Source organism: Silene latifolia, chromosome 11, assembly GCF_048544455.1.
Source record: "Silene latifolia isolate original U9 population chromosome 11, ASM4854445v1, whole genome shotgun sequence".
In the NCBI taxonomy this organism is placed as follows: domain Eukaryota; kingdom Viridiplantae; phylum Streptophyta; class Magnoliopsida; order Caryophyllales; family Caryophyllaceae; genus Silene; species Silene latifolia.
Window position 1 is genome coordinate 135,758,805 of NC_133536.1, and position 23,177 is coordinate 135,781,981.

General features: G+C 39.7%; 1 protein-coding gene and 1 non-coding gene across 2 annotated transcripts; one reads left to right on the forward strand and one right to left on the reverse strand.

The window, feature by feature from the left end:
* Positions 1-3,615: 3,615 nt before the first annotated feature.
* Positions 3,616-4,128, reverse strand: LOC141614048 (uncharacterized). Its single transcript, XM_074432803.1, has one exon. It carries the CDS (start codon positions 4,126-4,128, stop codon positions 3,616-3,618), a length of 513 nt encoding a protein of 170 aa, XP_074288904.1.
* Positions 4,129-5,945: 1,817 nt separating this feature from the next.
* Positions 5,946-6,052, forward strand: LOC141616180 (small nucleolar RNA R71). Its single transcript, XR_012530542.1, has one exon. It is a non-coding gene; the product is annotated as a small nucleolar RNA R71 (small nucleolar RNA).
* The last annotated feature ends 17,125 nt before the right edge of the window (positions 6,053-23,177 follow it).

The following is a 23,177-nucleotide window of genomic DNA, read 5'->3' on the forward strand; positions in this document are numbered from 1 at the left end:
TAGGAAATTTTTTGTGAAAACATCTATTTGGGAAACTTGACAAGTGTATATAAGGCCCTTGTAGATACTTTTTCTTCTTGAGACTTTGCTCATTAGAATACCTCTAAAACACCCTAGGATGTGTCATACTAGTATCCTTTGACCCATGGACTAAGGCCTAGTCAAGAGTACCTTGTGATGTGATGACTCCTTGGCTACCATTTATTCCAAGGTGACCCTTGAAACCACGCAACCATCTTCCACTTCTATCATCATTTTGGTCAACAAAAAGGGAATGGGCACAAAATTATCAACTTGAATTCAAGTACCAAAATGAAAAACAATGAGTTTGCACAAATTTGCATCAAAGAAAAGAGGAGTACAAAAATAAGAACTCCTATGCTTCAAATAAAATCACCCATGTTACAAATTGGGGTGACTTTGAAAATGTTCAAAAAATGCAAAAGTTGAAAATTGTCAAGCATCAAATTGCCAAACATCAAAGAAATGGCAAAGAAAATTGTTCTCAAAAATGTCAAATGCCACAAGAAATTGGAAGAATAACAAAACCAAAAGCAAACTCCCGCTATGAAACTCAAAATCTATTGGATCCCTTTTCCATTGAACCCACTTTTGTGCATGGTAGAGAGGGGACGACCCTTCTTCTTGTCTAGGCAAGAGGGGGAATTCCGTGATCCTACAGTGTTTCTAACATCATAGGGAGTCTACTCTTGACGAAAGCATTTAGCAATTAAGGACGAAGGTACCCTAGCTTGAAACAACTTGGAGGTGATTTATTGGTATCCTTCTAGGCTTAGTAACTTGAGGAAACCATATCTATAATGGAGTGTGTACCCTTAGATTGCTTTCCTTCTAGATAATTTCCGCCACTTAGATGAGGAAAATGGCTATTCTTTTGTAGATGCGTCCATTACCTTCTTGTGTGTGCTTAATGATTAGATGTATCGCCATTTTGGCAAGCCCCACCTTGCCTTGCAAGAAGGCATCTTACCTCATGGATGTCTTGTTGTGAGTTGAAGGAGCGGAGTGAGACCCGCAAATTGTCTCATATCGGCTATATTAGTAGGTTAGTTTAAATAAAGGTCATTGTTTTAGTCACCTCTTTACTCGGGACGAGAAAAGGTTCGGTTTGGGGATGTTTGATGTGACTCATATTTGTGCACATTTAGTCCCCGAATTAACCTCGTTCCCATGCTTTCTATCATATATTAGGGTCATTTCTTATCTTTAGTTTCCTATTTTGCATATTCTTTGAGGTTTTGTGTCCTTGGTAGGACAGGATTGCTAACCTTGCATTTATAGAGCGAAATGGAGCTAAATGGATTGCATCTAATGACCATGTATCGAAGAGAAGACCGATACTAGAGGCCTAAGCAAATAAATAGAGTAAAATGGGCAATGATGAAAAGATCCTTGCATCACCAACACAATCCCCGCGGATTGTTAAGGAGCCAAACAAGAGAAGAATCCTATCCAACGATCCTAGTGGCCAGAGCTTAGGACAAGTGGATCAGAGCAACGATTCGAGCATCCCTGAGCATGATCCGAGCGTACCAAAGCACAATATGGGGGTCCCGACTGCCAACCCGAGCGGAACTTCTTACAGGACCACCCGTGCATCAGGTGAGGACGAGCGGAACCTAGTGGGAGTTGCAAGCATGATCCGCGCATGTCCCTCAGGAGTTGCATTTCCTCAAGCTTCTCTTAGGGTATTAATATTCATTTAAGCCCTTAGTAACCCTAATCCTTGTACTTAATTTTAGTATAAATACCCCTTTGTACTACCTAGATTATCATCAAGTTTTAATCAATTCTTAATCCGTTCCTAATCCGTTCTTAATCAAGTTTTAATCATCTCTTAATTTAGTTGTAATACACATTTCAATATTAATCATATCTTAATCTTTCCTTAATTTCTCAATTGTTCTTAGTTTTATTTGGGTAATTAGAAGATCATTTGGGTTTATTTGGAGGATTGACAACCTTCCATCAATCATCAAGTACTTCTATTATTCTTTGCTTTATTATTTTGGATCATCTTCATAGGTAAAATACCTTTTTAACCTTGTTTAATTATTGTTAATCACATCATTTATTCATCATGTTTTGCTTTGTTTGTATGATTAACAACCTTATTAGCATGCTAAACTTGATCATGAGTGAGTAGTTCTTTAGCTAGGGTTAATGGGGAATTAGGGGAAACAAACATGGGAATTGATCTATGCTTAACCTAATATGTTTTCATAATTAATTTGCTTGCTTGTTGTGATTTCAACCTTTGCACATGTTATGTTTGATGAAATGCGAGCCTATGAATCCTTGCATTTTTTACCCATCTCCTATCTTTTCAATGAGGCTTGTAAGATATAAACAACCTCGAGCCTCATTAGACCATGCATAAGAGTTGAATAAGGGGAACAAAGCCAACTTATAGGTGTTATACAGTCTAGACGACTCGGCTTCAGGACCTAAATTCTCCTAGGGATTGTAAGATATACACTAACTCGATCCCATCACAACAATAAGTGCTTGCATCTATTTGAGAACATGTTTGTATAATCTATTTCCATGAATCCCCTATGAACCCATGACACCCTAGTGCTTTTAATCAATTGTTAACAAACCCCTTTATTTGCTTTACTTTGTTTTAGTTAATTTACTTTCATCTTGTTGATTAGTTTAGACCACATCTCATCTCAACCCATAATTTGTGACATCCTAAGACATAGCTACTTGCAATTCAAAATCCTACATCAATACCCGCCCCTTGGGATCTGACCTTTACTAACCTCTTTTCTAAGTGTAGTTTGTGAAGTTATAAATATTGTTTTGGTTGGTAGCTTTTGACGACGAGTTAAACCGAACCACTCGCGAACCACAGATAAACAGCAACAACCAACTAGAACATCAACAATACCAATTCAATTACGATATAGACAAATGTCATTAACCAACAATCAACAACCAATCAACTATCTCATATTCATGTAAACAATAATTGAGTAGGAAACCCTACCTGGAAATGCAATCACCACAATCGACACAACAGCAGATCAGAAACGCTCCTCTGCGAAATCACCTCCTATCAACATACAATTATACAATCACAAACTAATACCAACAATACTCCCAAAACCCCCAAATTACCCAATTACAGTTTAAACCAAAGTTAACGAAACAATATAAGAATTGTACTAGGATCTTACCTACAATACGACGGTCTCAACGGTGTAAAGAACTCTGGAATCAGACAACACTAGCCCTTTGGATTTGATATCAATGTGAAAGAGAAAAGCTACGTAAGTTGGTCTCTTGTGTAAAATATTTAGAATAGGGTAAAAAGTAAAAAGAAACTGATAAAAATCCTTTATATACCAATCTCGCGTTGCTATCAAAACCCGACTAAAAACCCGTAAGAACCGATGCACTCGATCGAGTAAGTGAGGTGCTCAATCGAGTGGCCCCTACTCGGTCAAGTTGCCCCTACTCGATCGAGTTGCCCCTACTTGATCGAGTACCCAATAGACAGAACACTGTCCAGAACGCTAAAACACACTTACTCGACAGAGTAAGCCTTACTCGATAGAGTACCCAACAGCACATAAAACCGTCGTATTACACTTCCTCTACTACTTCATCAATGACTTCAAGTTTGCATACTTGGTTTAGCTTTGGTCCTTTCATAAGATTAGGAAGGTTAAATTCAACATTATTGCCCTCTATTCTAAAGGTTCTCCGCTCATCTCTTAAATCAATCAACACTCCACCGGTAGCCAAGAATGGCCTACCGAGGATGATGGAGGTGTGGCTATCCTCCGGAATATCGAGGACAACAAAGTTGGCGGGAATCAAATATTTTTCAACCTTGACGGGTATGTCCTCAAGTATCCCCAAAGGGCATTTGACGGACTTATCCGCCAATAAGAGAGTTATGCTAGTCGGAACTAGATCACAAATACCAATTTTCTTAGCAACTTTAAAGGGAAGCACACTTACACTTGCCTCTAGATCACATAAAGCTCTAGATATTGGAACACTTCCAACTACACAAGGAATGGAGAAGCTCCCCGGGTCACCAAGCTTATATGGCATTTTGTTTAAAAGTAGAGCATTACACTCTTCTTCCATATCTATCATTTGTTGGTCACCCAAGGTCCTCTTCTTAGTTAAGATATATTTCAAAAACTTGGTGTAGGTAGCTTGTTTAATATCACCTCGGTAAAGGGTAGAGTCACTTCAAGTTTTTGCAACATTTCACAAAATTTTGTTTACTTGAAGTTTTTCTCTATACTTTAAAGCTCTAGTGGGATAGGAAATGTTAGTGACAAGTTGAGAGTTAGAGGATACCTTTGGAGAAGTGGGCTTGCTTGTTACCTTAGTGGAAGGTTGTAGATGGACTTCTTCTCTAACTTCTTCACCCACCTCCCTTTCTTAAGAAAGGTCTTCAATCAATCCATCCTCATTGCTTGCTAGAGGAGCTTTCCCCTTAGATGTTCCCTCACTTGTAGATGCTCCACTTGATACCTTTCCCTTATTAGACTCACTTACCCTAGCTTAAGGAGTAATTGGTAGTCTTTCGCCACCATGATTCATAGCCAACCTCTCTTTTCGGGTCCACATTAACTTCAATTTCAAGATCTTTATAAGGGTCTTCAAGCTCAACCCCACTCCTCAAAATTACCGCATGAGCTTGATGTTTTGCCGAGGCATCCTTTGAGCTTTGAACTTGGGCAAGGAAAGCACTCGGCGGTCTTTGAGGGTTGGCTAATGCTTGGGATGCCATTCGGGCCTCCATTTCCTTTATCTCTTTTTGGGTAGCACTCCTTAAGTTATTCATTTCTTGGTGGTGTAATGTTTGAATATTCTTCACCACTTTCATCAATTCACTAATTTGAGATTCGTTCATTGGCTCTTGGAATGGTTGGCTAGCCAAAGGTAGAAGCAACCCATAGTGGAATCGGTTGTTGAAGCCCTGATTGTTGTTGTTGTTGTGGCCCCCTTGATAATTTCCTCTAAGCCCTTGGTTGTTGTAATATGAGCCTTGGCCTTGGCTATACCCTTGATTACCTTGAAAATTTTGATTGTACCCTTATTCTTGAAACCCTTGACCAAACCCATGGCTAAACCCTTAAATAGCTTGATTTCCTTGGTTTCCTTGGAAGAATCTTTGATTACCTTAGTTGCCTCCACAATCTTCGTATCCTTGAGGTTGGTTTCCAAAATTTTTGTTTTGATTGTTGTTTGACCATTGCTTTTGATTACCGAAGTTGTTCCTTTGATTTTGGCCTCCGCCCCTTGGTTGAGAAAATCCGAGTGGGTTGGTGTTTTGTGGTTGAATGTGTTGTGGATTTTGCACCTTGGTGCTCTTGTAGCTCAAGAGTAGAGTATTCCTCATACTCGGATGATAAAAGTTTGAGTTGGGGTTGTAATTGTTTTGAATGTTGAAATGTGGCCTTGGTGGCCACATGTTGTTGTTGTAACTTTGGAAAGCATTGCATCTTGGACATTTTCTTCACCACCCATGTTGCATGCATTGTTAGCACACACATCAAAGGTATGACCCATTCCTCCACACAACTCACAAGAAGGTCTTTGAACAACCTCCTACATGGGAGGACCATAGAAGCCACTAGCTTGATGCACTTGTTTCCTTGTCATTTCTTCGAACTTCTTTGTGAGAAGGTCTAGCTAGGCATTTGTTTCAGCATTAGAATTTGAGAAGTTCTCTTGAGGGTACCAGCTACTTCTCCTCAAAACATTCCCTCTTGACCCATAATTAGCATTCGAGTCAACCATATTCTTGATGACGGCCGAACCCTCGTCATCTCCTAGATGATCGAACCCCCTCGAACCCTGCCCCCTCTCCCCCCGTGGAGGCATTCACCATCTATTTTGTCCAAGGTAGAAATGTTTGAAAGAACGTTGGGGTGATGTACCAAGCCGGAATCCCGTGATGTGGACAACGGGCAAGGAGGTCTTGAAACTTGTCCCAAGATTCCCCTAGAGACTCTCCGTCTTCTTGTTGAAAAGTGGTTATCTCGTTCCGGAGCATAGCGGTCTTGGAGGATGGGTAGTATTTGGCTAGGAAAGCTTTGGCTAAGGCGTCCCACGTGGTGAATGTGTTTGGTGGATGAACGTTTAGCCAACAATCCATTTTGCCCTTAGAGAGAACGAAAAAAACATTAATCTCAAAGTATCTTCGGACACTCCATTACGCTTCATCATTGCAACCTTGCACTTAAACTTTCGAACGTGGGCGTGTGCATCCTCATCAATGTGCCCACCAAAACTATCCTTCTCTATTAGACTGACTTAAGCGGGATGGATTTCAATGTTGTTAGGGGGTAAGGTGCCAAAGTTAATTGGAGCGGAAGTGTAATCGTGATTCGGTCGGTTATGGTCTCATAAAGCCGTCATTCTAGGATTTACAAGAGGTGTATTAGGTGTTGTGCTTGGGATTAGGTGATTGTGAAATGGATTTTCTACGAATGGATCAATGGTGATGGTTTTTTGCTCTCGAATAGTGGTTTCAAGGTGCGTTTGGGTGGTTGTGGTTGCTCGGTTTATGGTTGTTTGGGAGGTAATCTGAACCTTTGCTAAATTCCTACTCCGTAAATCTCGAAAAAGCCTTTCCGGTTTCGGGTCACTAAGCAAAGAATTCTCGTTTCCTTTAGGCATACACTTCAACAAATCATTAGTCTCCTAGTGTTTTTAGGCACTAAGGATAAGAAATAGCACAAACATCCTACAAGAAACAAGACACTACTCAAACAAGCAAACAATAACACCAAGACTAAAGCTAAGACTCTAACTAACTAAGTACATTCTAACGCCATCCCCGGCAACGGCGTCATTTTGATAGTAGGGTTTTTTTGTCGTGAAACCTATATCAAACGAATTTATAAATACCCAATTAAAAAAGGTAGTAATCGGGGTCGAACACAAGAATGGCGGGGATTTGTACTTGGTTGGTTGGTTAAACATCTTATTCTAGTCTAATAAATGAGATGTAGATATGATTAACTTAACTATAACTACAATCAAAAGAGAGCAAGATTAATTAAAGTATGAAACGTAAACAATTGATGGAAAACTAGGGTATTCAGGTTCACCCAAGCAAGGTAGACTAGAAACGGTGTTAACAAGTTATGGGTAATTAATGGTCTAGGATTAAAGGACTAATTTCTTAGACTCTCCTAAAATTGAACACAAAATTATCACTCTGATTATCAACTCATCATAAACACACTATGAAAGCATCCCTAAGAACTCTCATTCAAGGAGATACTAAGCATATATTGATAAAAGATGTAAACTTTCACTCACATATTTCATCAAACACCTTATATGCATGTTTAAGAAGACCAATAAAACACCCAAAACATAAATGTTAACAACCCATTCACAACATCTAAACCTTACTTGAGATCCCCCTAAACACAAGGGAGGACTACTCACACATGTTAATAAGAGAAATATAAACAATTGAAGAGACCAACATCATCATTGCAATAAACATTAAATGGATTCAAACAACAATTAAAGATGAAATAAAAATGTAAACAATTGAAAATTAAAGTAAACAAGGAAAGGAATTGTACCAATACTTAAGAAAGATGCAAGCTTTGGATTAATAATGGAAGAATTTCTTCAAAATCTTCACTTACAAACCCAACTACTAAGATGTAAGCTATTGAATTTAACTAGATCTAACCTAAATTAAGGAGTAATTAAGGAATGATTAGGTAAAGATTAAAACTTGATTATGAAAACTTAGCATAAAAATAGGAAATATTTGAGATCTAGGGTATTATGCTTCAAATGAATTAGGGAGGGGGTATTAAGTTTACGCAAAAATTAGGTCAAAAGTTACAAAGGAGTTGAAAATGTGGAGAAAGGGTCCCAGCCGGTGGACCGGTCATCGGTGGCCTGCCCGGCTGGGAGTCTTCTGATAGTTTAACACCAAAACTAGGTCATCAGGTGTGCACAGCCGGTGGGCCGGCTGCCAGCTGGGAGCCTCATGCAACTCTTCTTCATTTCTTTACATTTTCAACAATCTTCAAGTGTCCCCAGCCAGTTGACCGTCTACCGGTATGATGCCCGACTGGGAGGCTTTTGTAACTCTTCTTCACATTTCTTCCTAAGCTCATGGGGAGGGGCTCCCGACCTATGAGCCATATGTCGGCCGACCGGATGAGACCCCTTCTCAGCTTTTTCTCCCTTCTTTTCCCATGCTTGCTTCAAAACCGCCTTGCTTGCTCTGATTTCCTCATTTCTGTCTAAAGTCCTACAGGATGAGTCACAAACTCATAGTATGGGGAATCGGGACACAAAATGCAAGTAAAGGCACGTGAACCTATATAAAAATGGATCAAAATGCATAGAAAAGAGGGAGGAATTATGACAAAATAAACACACATCAACCCCTCCTCAACAACTGCCTCTTCCACAATAGGGTTCTCTTTCTCATACTCAACTATTCCTTCCCTTTCCCATTGTTCCACTTCTATTGTTGTCAGAGTCCTTTTAGAAGGAAAATCCTTCCTGAAATGACCATAGTCGTGACACTGGAAGCATTTGATCATGTTCTCAATGGGGTTTGGGTAAGGCTTTTGGTTCAGGACTCCCTTTCCTTTATCAGAGATGGGTTGGGTTGTGGATTTAGGTGCTTCACCAATCCTGACACCAGAGTAAGGCTTGTACACGGGCTTAGCAGCAGGTTTAGACACTGTGGGTGTAACACCCCCATTTATTTAAGAGCCTTTAGCAAGACATTCTCAAGTAAATAAAAGTGTTACCATCTCAGTTTCTTGAGATAGTAAGTATAAAAGACAAACAATTCCAAAGTACTTTAAGACGATATAAATTAAAGTGCCTCAAAAGACTATTACAAAATTCCAATGAGGTAAATAATTATTACAAGTACGTTTAAAAAAACTGCAGCAGAAATAAAATAAATAGTGTCTGAATTGTAAAAGTGATCTCTAGACTCAAGTGATAATCTAGTCCCAAACTCCCCCTTAAGCATCCAACACTTCTCACAGGCTAACCTGCAATCAATCCGCTCCCCAATATTTGGTTCATCAAAGGTGTTCACGAATACACAGTCAAAGACGTGGTTGAGTAGGATACTCAACAACAATAACAATACGATACGATAAAAGGCTCAAACACTACCGTCACACACGGCTCAACCGTGCCATATCACACGCCACTACCAACCGCGCACACAACTGACACCATACACGGTGTACTGCTCAGGTCCACGACAACCTCCGAACACCATCGTGCCTGGCCAACCAAAACCGTACAGGACCACAGCTCTTCCACATGCCCGTGCCTGACCGACCAAATAATCTCAACGCATTGCCAATCCTCTTTCACAATTCCAACCCACAATAGGAAACCAACCAACAATAATAACAATATGATTATGAGACAACAATTATCATAATATGTTCAAGACAAGAATTACGACGATGTGCTCAGGACAACAATTACTGTTGGAGTATTTGTCCTCAACAATAGTGCATGATAATATTATTAAATCTTATTAAGGAATACGCATGGGATATTCATTGGCAATACTAGTCAGCTGATCAACGTATATCGGTAACGGCTGGCCAACTAGGGTTTGACGTTACTGTCGTAAGACGGCGGTGTTCAGCTAATCCCTTTCGGTCACACCTAAAGGAAAGAGCCCTAACACGAAAGCTAATTAATTGTATGAGATACAGTTTAAATTAGTCCTTTAAAAAATTGACTAAGAGTTAGTCGATTATATTAATTTAGAGAGATATCGAGTTATGAACACGAGGCGCGGAAATTATTATTTAATTATGCGATAATTAAATAATAAATTATTTGAGACGAGAATTAATGATTAAGTAGTTAATTGTTAAATTAGTACTAATTGACTAATGTGATTAGTATTGGTACGTAAAATATATGTGTAGCTTACACGTATATTTACGGAGTGTTTTAGAAGATATTAATTGGGAAGCATTTAAACATAAATCGATGTTTAAATAAAATTTACACGTATTTGTGCGACAAATATAAGAACCAAAATGGACCGGTAAATAGGTCACTTTAGACCGTGTAAGTGCATGTGATAGTGTGTGTGTGTGTGTGTGTGTGTGTGTGTGTGTGTGTGTGTGTGTGTGTGTGTGTGTGTGTGTGTGTGTGTGTGTGTGTGTGTGTGTGTGTGTGTGTGTGTGTGTGTGTGTGTGTGTTGCTTTAAACACCATCATTTTTCTTACACATTTGTTCTTCCCAATTTACTTTTATTCTTTTCAAGACCAACATTTATTGGGTGATAAAAAGGAAAGGAAAAACAGTCCCCATTACTCCCTCCTCCAACCGTCCTCCCTTATAGAACACAACATTAGTGTTGTTCATTTTTCTACTACTTGTTTTGCATGTGGAAAAATAGTTCTTCTCTCTAAAATAAAAGGAAAATTATTAAGAGTTAATAATTCAAAAACAAATATTACTAAGAGTGTTAGTAATAGATTTGTATATTTTTCAAGGGTAATCTTACATAATATCTAGTTAATATTAGTAAGATTTTGGGGTAAGTTCTTGGGTGCTTAAGAGAGGAGGTGTTCTATCTTGGACATTTGAAGATGGAGGATCTTGCCATTTATTTTAAGCTCAAGGACAACAAGATAGGAGATCTTGTTGTGCCCAAATACTATCATTTCACAATGTAAGGAGAATTGTTTTTCCTCATCTTTTATATTTAAAAGACTTAAATATTACATGCATATTACATAGATCCAATAATTTCTAAAATAAAGTTTTGATAACCTAATTAGAGAGGTCTAATTTGGGGTTATGGTCTTTCAAGTGGTATCATGAGCTTTGGCATGTATTATGCATGTTAATTTTAAGCATTTTAATCTAATTATGAGATAATTTTAAAATCAAAGTGGTGCTAAAATGAGGATTTTTGCACGAAAATTTTTGCATGTTTACCTTCTGATCTCAAATGATTTGTGGTCAAATTTGGTGACTTACAGAATTATTTTGCTATTTTTAATCATTTTTATGGAAAACCGAGTCGGAAATATCGTATTTTGGTTAAGAGGTTAACTAAAATAGTTAAACTTGGATTATGACCTTGAAATTTTTATATGTTATCACATGCAATATTTAAAAATGTTCTGTAAAATTTCGTAAAAAGTTATGAAGATTTGCATGTTTAATGATTTTTATTGGTTAAAAATCGATAAAAATCGATTATATTATTCAAAAATAATAAACGTAATTTTATGGGTATGAAAATTTTTGGTATATTCCAAAATATGTTTTATATGATAAAAGTGAAATTTAGAAAAAGTTTTCACACTTTTTGATGTTTATTGGATTTTATTCCATAAAAACCGATAAATATGAATGTTTTTGTTCATAAAATTAATTCGAAATTTTTGGACTTAATTTGTGATTTTTTTAGGTCCCCTTGGGAGAGTCCCAGAATGTACAAAATTTTTGTGTCGAAATTTTATAATGGTTAAAATAATTTTTGAATTGTTTCTCAAGGTCATGATAAAAACCGATTTAAATAGCACATGGATAATATCAATTCAAACTAATTCTTATTAAGAAATTAGTGTGGACTAATTTTGAGTTTTAAATAAGTTTAGACAATTAGTTTGAGCATAAATGAGATTTAAGTGTTGATTATTGATTTTTAACGAATAAAAATCAATAAATTCCGCTAAACCGAGCATTTTTAAAAGGATTATGCTAAAGGGGCGATTTAGGCATGAAAGTTACAGCATTTTATTTATATTTTTATTGTTGAATGAATGAACGTCATTTATTTAATTACTTATGCAATTTTTGTACCTAGTATGGCCTAGGTTATTTTTTTTTTTTTTTGGTGAAATGTAAGTAGTATTAAGCTCAAATATCCAGATACAACCAATACATCACCAGTTTTCATCACGTATACAACTGATCAAAATGGGTAAACTAGGGGAATTAATAACACTAGTAACTTAAAGTAGGCCTGCACTCCTGCACCATTCCTTGTCTGTTCTATTCATACATCCAGAAAACATGCCAGACACATGCCTCCTACAGTCCTGCTGGACTTGTGCTACCAGCTTGCTAGGGTGAATTACATATCCTTCCAGCCTGCATAAGTTCCTACATCTCCAAATACCATAAGAAATACCAACTACTGCAGCCATACATACTTGCCTGATAAACATTGAGAACCTGAACTTCAGAATATTTTCACAACTATTCAGAACATCAATTGACATATGTAGCCAGTTAGAAGCAAGATGATAGCATTGTTTGGCAAACCAGCATTGAATGAACAAATGATCGTGATCCTCAGCATCCAAACCACAGATAAAGCATAGAGAGGGCACGTCCATTCCCATTTTCCTCAACCTGTCAAGTGTAAGTAACCTGTGATGCTGCCTAAGCCACATGATAAAACTCCATTTTGGCAAGTTATATCTGTTCCAAACTACTTTGTACCAAGTAACCTTCTCAGCAGGCACCTGCAAAAGCCATTTATAACCATCAGCAATGGTGTAGGGTTCATCTATACCTCTCCATTTCCCATGAACATATCCTGCCTGCATTGTATTCTTCACTGCACATATTTTACGCCAAGCCCAAGAGCTATAGTTGGTAGGTTCATACTGCCACCAGTTAGCCCCTTTAATGTAAATGTTGTTGACCCATTTAATCCAAAGATGGTCTTGCTTGCTAGCCAACCACCAAACCAGCTTACCAATAGCTGCAATATTCCAGAGTTTGCTATCAATAATCCCCAATCCTCCATATTCTTTGCTTTGACATAAAACATTCCAAGCCACTAGGGGAGCCTTTGAATATTTATCCTCTCCTTCCCACAGAAAATTCCTGCACAAGGCCTGGATCCTCTCCATAACCCCAACAGGCAACACAAAAATTTGTGCCCAGTGATTGTGGATAGTAGCCAGAACAGACTTGACTAACACTAGCCTACCAGAGTAGGAAATCTTCCTGCTATTCCACCCCCTAATTCTATTGATCATTCTATCAACAAGAATATTGCAATCAATCTTAGATAGGCGTTTATGTGAAATCTTGACTCCCAAATATTTAAAAGGCAGGTCTCCTTTTTTAAAACCAGTTCCATGGAGCACTTTTTGGACAATGGCAGGACTCATCCCATTACAATAAAAATCAGATTTTTCAGAATTGATATTTAGACCTGAGGCATTGGAAAAACGCTTGAAAGGTTCCATCACAATAAAAACTGTCCTGGTTTCTCCTTTGCAGAAAATGAGCAGGTCATCTGCAAACATAAGATGGGCGAGCTTCAGGGCTTTGCAAACAGGGTGGAAGTGAAATCCCTGCATCTGGCTAATAGTCTTGAGAAGCCTACTCAAATACTCCATGCACAGTGTAAAGAGAAGTGGAGACATGGGATTCCCCTGCCCGAGACCCCTTTTACCATGAAAAAAACCATGAAGCTGACCATTGAGGGCAATGGAATAGGAAGTGGAAGTGACACATTGCATGACCAGGCCAATCAGCTTAGGAGGGAAATTAAGTGCCTTCATCATTTGTTCAACAAAAATCCATTCTATAGAGTTATATGCTTTCCTGAGGTCTACTTTCATAAGGCATCTGGGGGAGACACTTTTTCTAGTGTAAAGTCTAACCAAATCCTGGCTGATGAGGATATTACCTAGGATTCTCCTCCCCTTGATAAAAGCACTTTGGGTAGGGCTAATAATTTGATCAAGGACAGCACTTAGCCTCTCACACAATAGCTTAGAGATGATCTTATAAAAAGTGTTACAGCATGCTATTGGTCTGAATTCCTTGACTGATCATGGATTGTCAACTTTAGGAATAAGAACAAGGGTGGTACAATTTACTTGAGTAAGCAACTTACCATGCACAAAGAAATCCTTGACTGCAGCATACACATCCTCTTTAATAACTGACCAACTAGCCTTAAAGAAGCAGCCGGTATAACCATCAGGGCCTGGACTTTTATCATCAGGTATAGAAAATAGAACCCTCCTAACATCCTCCTCACTAGGGATCCTACACATCCTATCCCATTCATTAACCTCCACTAGCTCCCCATTTGTAACAATATGTTGATAAAAATCACTAGTCTGGGCATTGGAACCAAGCAGCTCCTGGTAATAGTCCACAAATGCTTGCAAGATATCTCCAGGATCATTACATTGCACACCCCTACTATTCTCAATCTGTAAAACTTTGTTGTGAAGGTGTCTCTGCCTGATAGCTTGATGGAACATCTCACAATTGGAATCACCATATTTAGCCCAATCACATTTAGCCTTCTGCTTCAAAAAATCTTCCCTAGCTCCAGCCAAAAGCACATAAGACTCCCTCAGTTGTTTCTCCTGGTCCATTAAGCTAACATTTGTATAGTCATGCTGCAGCTGTACTTGACATTCAGTGAGCAGTTTAAAAGCTACATCAGCATTCCTCTCAATGTCAGAGAACAACTCAGAGTTCAGACTTTTAAGAGCAGGTTTGAGCAGTTTTAGCTTCCTTACAACCTGATACATAGGAGTACCAACCACTAGATTACCCCATCCCTGCTGTACCACAGTTTTGAACTCATCAACTTTGGTCCACATGTTGAAAAACTTGAAGGGCTTCTTATTGGCACTACTAGTTCCACCACAGGAGATAATGCAGGGGCAGTGATCAAAAGAGCCCTCAGATTGAAAATGAGCAAACCAGTCAGAACAATTAGTCAGCCAAGCCCTATTAACAAGGACTCTGTCTATTCTACTAAATACTCTTGTTTCACTTGGTTTCTTGTTATTCCAAGTAAAAAAAAGCACCAGTAGTATGAAGATCATGTAAATCACAGCTGGCCACAGTATTTTGGAATGGGAGCATTTCATCATCTTTCACTGCTTTACCCAACCTCTCATTGGCATACATCACATTATTAAAATCCCCCAGTACAACCCAAGGACCAGCCACACAAATTCTAACAAGATTATTCCATAGAGAAGCCCTATCTTCAAGTTTATTAAAAGCATAAACATAGGTAGCTATAAATTCAGACCCAGTAACTCTCTCCTTAACCTTAATATGAATATATTAGGGGTTAAATTCCAAGACATCCACCTAAGGGGGCCAGAGTTCCAGAGGACCCAAATCCTGCCACCAGGATGACAGCCAGTATTAGTGACATACTTCCAATTACCACAAACTTTATTAGCTATTCTATTTAGAGAACCAGGTTTGACCCTAGTCTCAAGGAGCCCAAACATATCTACATTATTTTGATGTAAAAACCATTTTACATCTTTATGCTTAGTATCACTGTTCAGGCCCCTGATATTCCACACTCCAAACCTAATCATTAAGAGGACAAACCTCCTCTCCTCCACCTCCTTTATCCACCATTTCAGCATTACCAGTAGCTTTTGCCATTTCAGCTTGATAATTCACAGAGAAAACAGTGCCTTGCCCTCCAACAGTCCTTGATTCATGCCTAGTCATTCTTGTAATCACCCTTGCTGGAGTGTAGATGGGTCCAGGGGCAACTAATGGAGTGACCAGCCCACTAGTACTAGGAGGTAGAACCAGCTGTTTCTCATGAGAGACCAGTGGAGGAAACTCCTTTGGATCCACATGAGTAGTATCCTTACCACTAACCTTCTTAGGCTGTCATACCTGTCTCTGAGGTTGTTTGGCCAATGGTCTTTTATCCCCTATCACTTTCCTCCTGCACGCATTAGTGGCATGCCCAATACCTCTACACTGCTTACAAGTGATAGAAAGCCAGTCATATTCTATAGCCACCTTAACCTCATTTCCCAATTCATCTTCAAAAGTAACACTATTAGGAAAGGACTGATCTATTTCAACTTCTACCATTATTCTAGCAAATCCTAGCAAAGTCTTATCTAAGGTAGAATTATCTATCCTGACAAACCTGCCCACCAGACTAGCCAATTTCTCCAAACACTTAGCACCCCAAAATTTCAGGTCTAACCCAACCAATTGCGATGAGAGAGAAGCTTAGAGAGAGAAACTGCTCTAACTTCTAGGGTTCCTGATTTTCATAGCAATGGCTAGGAAAGAACATACATCTCCTCTGCGATCTGTTACTCAAATTAATGCACAATATATTCCAAAAAATAATAATAATTCATCACCTATTAATAATAATACTAATAATTCTAATAATCAATCAATAATTTCTAGTAACAATAATCAATTGAGTCCTAATTCTAGTAGTGATAATAATTCGAATCCTTCTATACAAGTGGATACTGTGGATGTTGAACTTGAGACGGTGAGTATGGAAGTAGATGCTCAAATTCAGAGTGTTGCGGTACTCAAGGAAGGTCTTGTTTTATCTGAAAATCCTAACGACTGGGTGGAGGTATCTGGTCAGAAGCAAGGTGTCGCGACTCAATCAGTACGCCTTGAACCAATTGCTGAGAATGAAACTGCAGTGATTGAATCACGGAAACCGCTGCTGAAACTTACTGAGGATGATGTTAAGGACGAAATAGCATACTGGCAACTGGCGGTTTATGGCTATGTCATGGGTGCGAATCCGCCATGGGAAGTTCTGGATGGATCTCTGCGACGGATTTGGTATGCGTATGAAATTTCGAAGATCTCCTTCCTTCCAAATGGTCTTTTTGTGGTAAGATTTGCTAAACCTGAGCATTATAAACTGGTTCTGGCTAATGGTATGTTTCTGTTTGATGGTAAACCCATTGTTATCAAACCGTGGGACCCTTCAGTAAGAATTTCAAAGGTGTCAGTTAAGAAGGTGCCTAGGTTATTTTTAATCGTTATTACCCGAAATGTAAGGGAATAACGGTTTGTTTGTAATTTAAATACGATCTCGTATCGTCGGTTTATAATTAATTAATAGTGTTTATTTATTTAATTAATTAATGTATAATAGGAATAGCTATGTAATTTAATTGTTATAGTTATTTTTACCGGTGACACGTCTGTCGCGTACCTGTCAAAAATAAACCAACTGGTTCCAACTAACTAATATAGCTAGGGAAGTCGGGTCGAATCCACAGAGAGGTAGGAACTTTTCTGCTAAACTAAGTTCGTCAAGGTAACCAAAATGGGGGTTTAATAATTGTGATTTCTAAACTAACAGAGTAAAAAGGAAGAGGAGTAAGGGTAGGAGTTTAACAGATAAGAGAGAATAGCTAAGACAAGCGGTTCACCATAATTATCGGGTCGAGTAATCTAGGTCCTAGGACAATGTAGTACAGTCTAAGGGGTAGCGAACGTCGCCTTTCGGTCCCTAGTTCACCCTAAAGCGTAAGCGATTTAACTTTCGCCCTCATTTGCGATACTCTATTGTTCGCTCTTGGTCTCCCTCTTCCAACCTTTCGGTCCGGTCAAGGTCCACCGAGAATAAGGGTCTAATTGCGTCGACTCAATTAGGCAATTACAATTATATGTAGCATTTTAACAACATGAACGATACTAGCATTAACCTTGATGAATTCGATTACTCTCCCTTCAAATCATGGATCCCCTATAGTCTTAGCATAGGGAATTAGCTACTCATAATTACTAAATTAACAAAGGCAATAACTAAACAATCTGAATTAAGCATGATGAGAAATCTAATTAATTGAACAAGTATGAAATAAGAGAGAAAAGGAATTAATTAGATAGATAATACCGAAATTGGGTAACAAAGTAGAGAATCCAAATCAAAGAACAGTGACAAAGTAACGGAGGAATTTACGTAGTAAAGAAGATAGGAGTAACGTCGTGTTCTCCTCAGTCTTATACTGTAAAATGTCTTAAACCTAATCCATAGTCTGATTAGCAAAGCCCACGAAAGATTAGGCGGAAAAATAAACTAAAAGCAGACGAAATCCTCTCGATCGAGTAGAGATGTTACTCGATCGAGCTCCAAGTTATTCGATCGAGCCAGGACAGCCGCTCGATCGAGCATCACAGATGAACTCCCTCGATCGACTCCTCCAATCAGTCGATCGAGCATCATGGATGGATAAAGCATTCGATCGAGCAATGAAACCACTCGATCGAGCTATATAAGTGCGTCAGGACTTGCGTTTCTCCCTTGCTCAGCTCATGCGTACTCTAAGTGTGAAATTCCTAAGCTCCGGCTCCAAGTTTCCCATGAATGCATACAAATGGGACAATTAAGGCTCGTTTTAGCTCCTCTTCGGTAAATTCCTGTAAAATACAATAAACGGACCAAAGTAGAATATTCGGGGGTATTTGTAGCCAGATGCTACATAAAAAGCACAGAAATGCGTGTAAAAATGAGGTGAAAACCTTATATAAAAGACACGCATCAAATCTCCCCAAACCAAACCCTTGCTTGTCCCCAAGCAAATATGAATGCAACTAAGGGTGAACAAAAGAACGGGACCAACGCATCAGCTACAAATCATCCAACAGAACCAATTTAATGCAATAGAATGACAAAGTGGCAACTGAAAAGTGCAAACGAGTTAAATTAATGTTTCAATCTTACTGAACCGTCGACCTTGCAAGATTCAAAGATGTCGGACTCTCACGGGTCGCTCGTCACTCAAAGTCGGTACGGGGTGAGTATATATGTGAAAGATAGGAAGAAGCAAGACACTCACCTAACTCGACCTATAAGAACATGCATGCAGTTAACATGAATAAAGTCTCTACAACCGTACATATGCATTCCAACCATACTAGTGACCAAGACACGCGCCGAGGACTTACAATTGGGTTAGTGAGGTAATGGGTAGAAGGGGCTAAAATGAATTTGGATATGTGGGGTTAAAAGCTAGGCTAGTAACAACGGATCCAAATAAAGAGGCGCATCCCAACTTCGTACTCATAACAGCAAGATGAAACGGTGCATAATTGTGCACTAAACTCACCAAATACCAAAAATCGTCAACTCCCCATAAAATATAAATAAGGCATGGGAGTGCGGAAACAATGTGCAATTTACTTCTTTTTCATTCCCTTTTTTTTCATTTGAATTTTTTTTTGTTTTTTTTTTCTTCGCACTTTTTTTTTCGTTTTTTTTTTTCTTTTCAATCCAACACATTTTTTCTTTCCCTTCAATTCTTCCACCATATTCTGAAATCAGATGAAATAACCATATTGCAATAACATATTCCAAGAACTACTCGTTACTAGCTCAGCTAGGGTAGGAAAAATTATAGAAAGTAGTTGACGGGCAAAAAGGCAATTTGGCTATGTGAGGCTCATGGGTAGAATGAAATAAGGGGAACTGCCTCTCCTAACACGTGTCACCATCCACAGACCGAATGCATACAGGTATTAAGAAGACTAGACTCATGCTTATGCAAATTAATGTTACATGTCTTAAAGAGAGTACTACTCACATCCTAAATGAAACCGGTCATGAATGTCACCAGTTTAATAAGCTCTAACCTCAGAATGTATTGTAGCTTGCCGACATAAAGAATCAAGTCTATTCGTTCGACAAAGAGAAACAAAAACTCGTGGATTATGCACATAGTCATGCCAACTAAAAGTCAAGAATATGCAAGGCTCAAAATGATGATTCAATGTAGCGTCAATGTGCAAACGTTCCGACTCAATTTAAACATGAAAATTATGAAAATTTTTTGAATTTTGGGATTTTTTAGAATTAATTAAACAACAATGCATGCGGAAATAAATAAACGTGCAAGCAGAAATGCAAGAAACATGCAGGCATAGAAATGGATGCATACCTCCCCAAACCAAACCGTACAATGCCCTCATTGTACCAAAGATAGGGAAAGAAATGCAAAGGCGAAGGAAAACGAGAAGTGGAGTCGGGAACTTACAAAACGTCATTAGCGGGACCTCCCCAAACCGACCATGAACATGGGAGGTCAAAGAAAGTCAACAGCGACTTTGCGGACGTAAAAAAGCAAGTGGGTGGAAGTCATAATTGCTCGATCGTCCTCCTGGAACAGCTCGATCGAGTGAGCCTAAGCCTTAGAAGAGCTCGATCGACTACCAACCCACTCGATCGAGCGGGCACGAGTAAGGATCTGGTCGATCGAGGACATCACCCCTCGATCGAGTGGCGGCAGCGCCGAGAAAGTGCTCGATCGAGCACAAAGTCCTTCGATCGAGTACTTTTAATCTGCCAGAAACGCATAAAAGCAAGGAAAAACACAAAAATTGTTCCAAAGCAGCGTCTAAATGTTAACTTAAGGTGAAAGAAGAGCAAATAAACTGAAAAAACAAAAAGTTCAACAAAAGCACAAATAAAGCATCCATTTGCCTCCCGGAGAGCGCTGGTTTAATAGGTCCCGCACGACCTTTCGGTATCAAATTCTTGGTGCGTCGAGCTCGTCGAAGTGCAAGACTTCAACGGGGTTGTCCGCTTCACTCGCCTCATAGTAATGCTTCACGTATTGGCCATTTACCTTGAATCTATGGCCCTCGGAGTCTTCAAGTTCTACGGATCCAAACTTAGTGACGGCTGTCACCGTATATGGACCAGTCCATCTGGACTTCACTTGCCAGGAAAGCTTGATCTCAACCGGGCATTAAACAAAGAACACCTTTACGCCCCACATGGAACTCCCGAGGTATGATCCTCTTGTCATGCCATCTCTTCGTCTTCTCCTTGTAAATGCGTGAGCTATCATAAGCATTGAGCCTAAACTCCTCTAACTCATCAAGCTGCAAAAGACGATTCGACCCACGTTTAGGATCATAATTAAGCTCACGAATTGCCCACCAGGCCTTACATTCCACTCAGCAGGTAAGTGACACGATTTCCCATAAACTAACCTATAAGGTGATGCACCAATTGGTGTCTTAAAGGCGATTCTATAGGCCCACGGTGTGTCATCTAGCTTAAGACTCGATCTTTCCGTGATTTAGAAACTACTTTGGACAAGATCTCTTTCAGCTCGCGATTAGAGACCTCTACCAGACCACTAGTTTGGGGATGATACCCCAAACCACGCCGGTGTTGGACACCAACTCTAGACAGTATGGAAGTGAGTTTCTTTTCCTTAAAATGCATCCCCCCATCACTAATGACGACCCTAGGGACACCAAAACGGGGGAATATGATCTTTTTGAACATTTTTATCACGGTCTTACCGTCACAATGGGGTGAAGCAATTGCCTCAACCCACTTTGACACATAGTCTACAGCTACTAAAATGTACCTGTTACCTTTACTGGATGGGAACGGTCCTTGGAAATCGATGCCCCAGACATCGAAAACCTCAACCTCTAGGATGCCGTTTTGTGGCATCTCATGTCTCTTCGAAATGTTCCCTGACCGCTGGCATGCATCACAAGCTGAAACAAAAGACTTGGCGTCAGCAAACAAAGAAGGCCAGTAAAAACCAGACTGAAGTACCTTAGCCACGGTGCGCGATGGACCGTGGTGACCACCATATGAAGAGGAGTGACAGCCTTCCAGGACTATTTTGGTCTCCCACTGCGGAATACACCGTCTGTAGAGACCGTCTGCACATTCCTTAAACAGGTAAGGATCATCCCAGAAGTACTGTTTAGCGTTATAGAGGAAACGCTTCTTCTGCTGAGAAGAAAGATCAAAGGCGGCAGCTTGCCACTGACAACGAAGTTAGCTATATCTGGCATACCAGGGTTCTGGTCAACAATAGACGATATAGCAGCAATTAAAGTATCGTCAGGGAAAGAATCATCAATAGGGAGAGAATCTTCCCCTTCTTGTCGCATCAGCCGCGACAAGTGATCAGCTACAACGTTCTCAGCCCCTTTTTTGTCTTTGATCTGCAAATCAAACTCCTGAAGAAGGAGTATCCATCTCAGTAGCCGCGGTTTGGCCTCCTTCTTAGCAAGGAGATGCCTCAGAGCTGCATGGTCAGTAAAAACAGTGACTTCTGACCCAACTAGATAAGTACGAAACTTCTCTAAGGCATAAACTACAGCTAACAACTCCTTCTCAGTGGTAGTGTACTTCACTTGAGCCTCATCCAGAGTTCGGCTCGCATAGTAAATAGCATTCAAGGCTTTGTCTTTCCTCTGGCCAAGCACCGCTCCTAGTGCATAGTCACTCGCGTCGCACATGATCTCGAACGGCAAGTCCCAGTTGGGAGGCTGTATGATCGGCGCGGAGACTAAGGCCTGCTTTAACTGTTAAAAGCGAGAAAGACAAGCATCGGTAAACATAAAAGGGGCATCTTTAAGCAACAGCTGTGTAAGTGGTTTAGCAATTTTGGAGAAATCCTTGATAAACCGGCGATAAAAGCCAGCGTGACCAAGGAAGCTCCTCACCCCCTTAACATTAACAGGAGGTGGTAATTGCTGAATCACTTCCACCTTTGCTTTGTCAACTTCTATTCCCCTATCAGAAACCAAGTGCCCCAAGACAACTCCCTCGTTGACCATAAAGTGGCACTTTTCCCAGTTCAGCACAAGGTTAACCTCAATACAAGTGACTGCAACACTTTCTCAAGGTTAGGCAGGACAATCGGAAAAATCACTTCCATAAACACCGAAGTCATCCATAAAAACTTCCATGATAGACTCAATATACTATGAAAATATCCCCATCATACACCTTTGGAAGGTGGCAGGGCATTGCACAAACAAAAGGCATTTGCGGTACGCAAAAACGCCCTTGGGACGGGTAAATGTAGTCTTGGCACGATCGTCCGGGTGGATAGGGATCCGAAAGAACCCTGAATACCCGTCTAAATAGCAGAAAAATTTGTGGGAAGCTAACCTTTCTACCATTTGATCAATAAAAGGAAGGGGGAAGTGGTCTTTCTTAGTGGCGGCATTCGGTCCGTAGTCTATGCACATCCGCCAACGAGTCACTACTCGGGTAGGTATTAATTCATCTTTATCATTCCTAACTACAGTTGTCCCTCCTTTCTTCGGGACTACCGTACGGGCTTACCCATCTAGAATTACCTACCGAATAGATAATACCGCATCCAGCAGACTTCATTACCTCAGCCATCACAACATCCTCGCATCTTACGGTTCAACCGACGCCGACCCCGCCTGCAAGGTTTGTGATCCTCCTCCGACTCTATCCTGTGCATACAAATATCGGGACTAATCCCGTGATATCATCCGTGAATAGCCCATCGCCTTCTGTTTTTCTTAAGTACGACTAACAAAGAAGTCATTTGTTCATCACTAAGCTTAGCACTAACAATGACAGGATACTG

Excerpts from the sequence above, each read along its gene's own strand:
- LOC141614048 (XM_074432803.1), bottom strand. The coding sequence starts at position 4,128 with ATGGAAGAAGAGTGTAATGCTCTACTTTTAAACAAAATGCCATATAAG.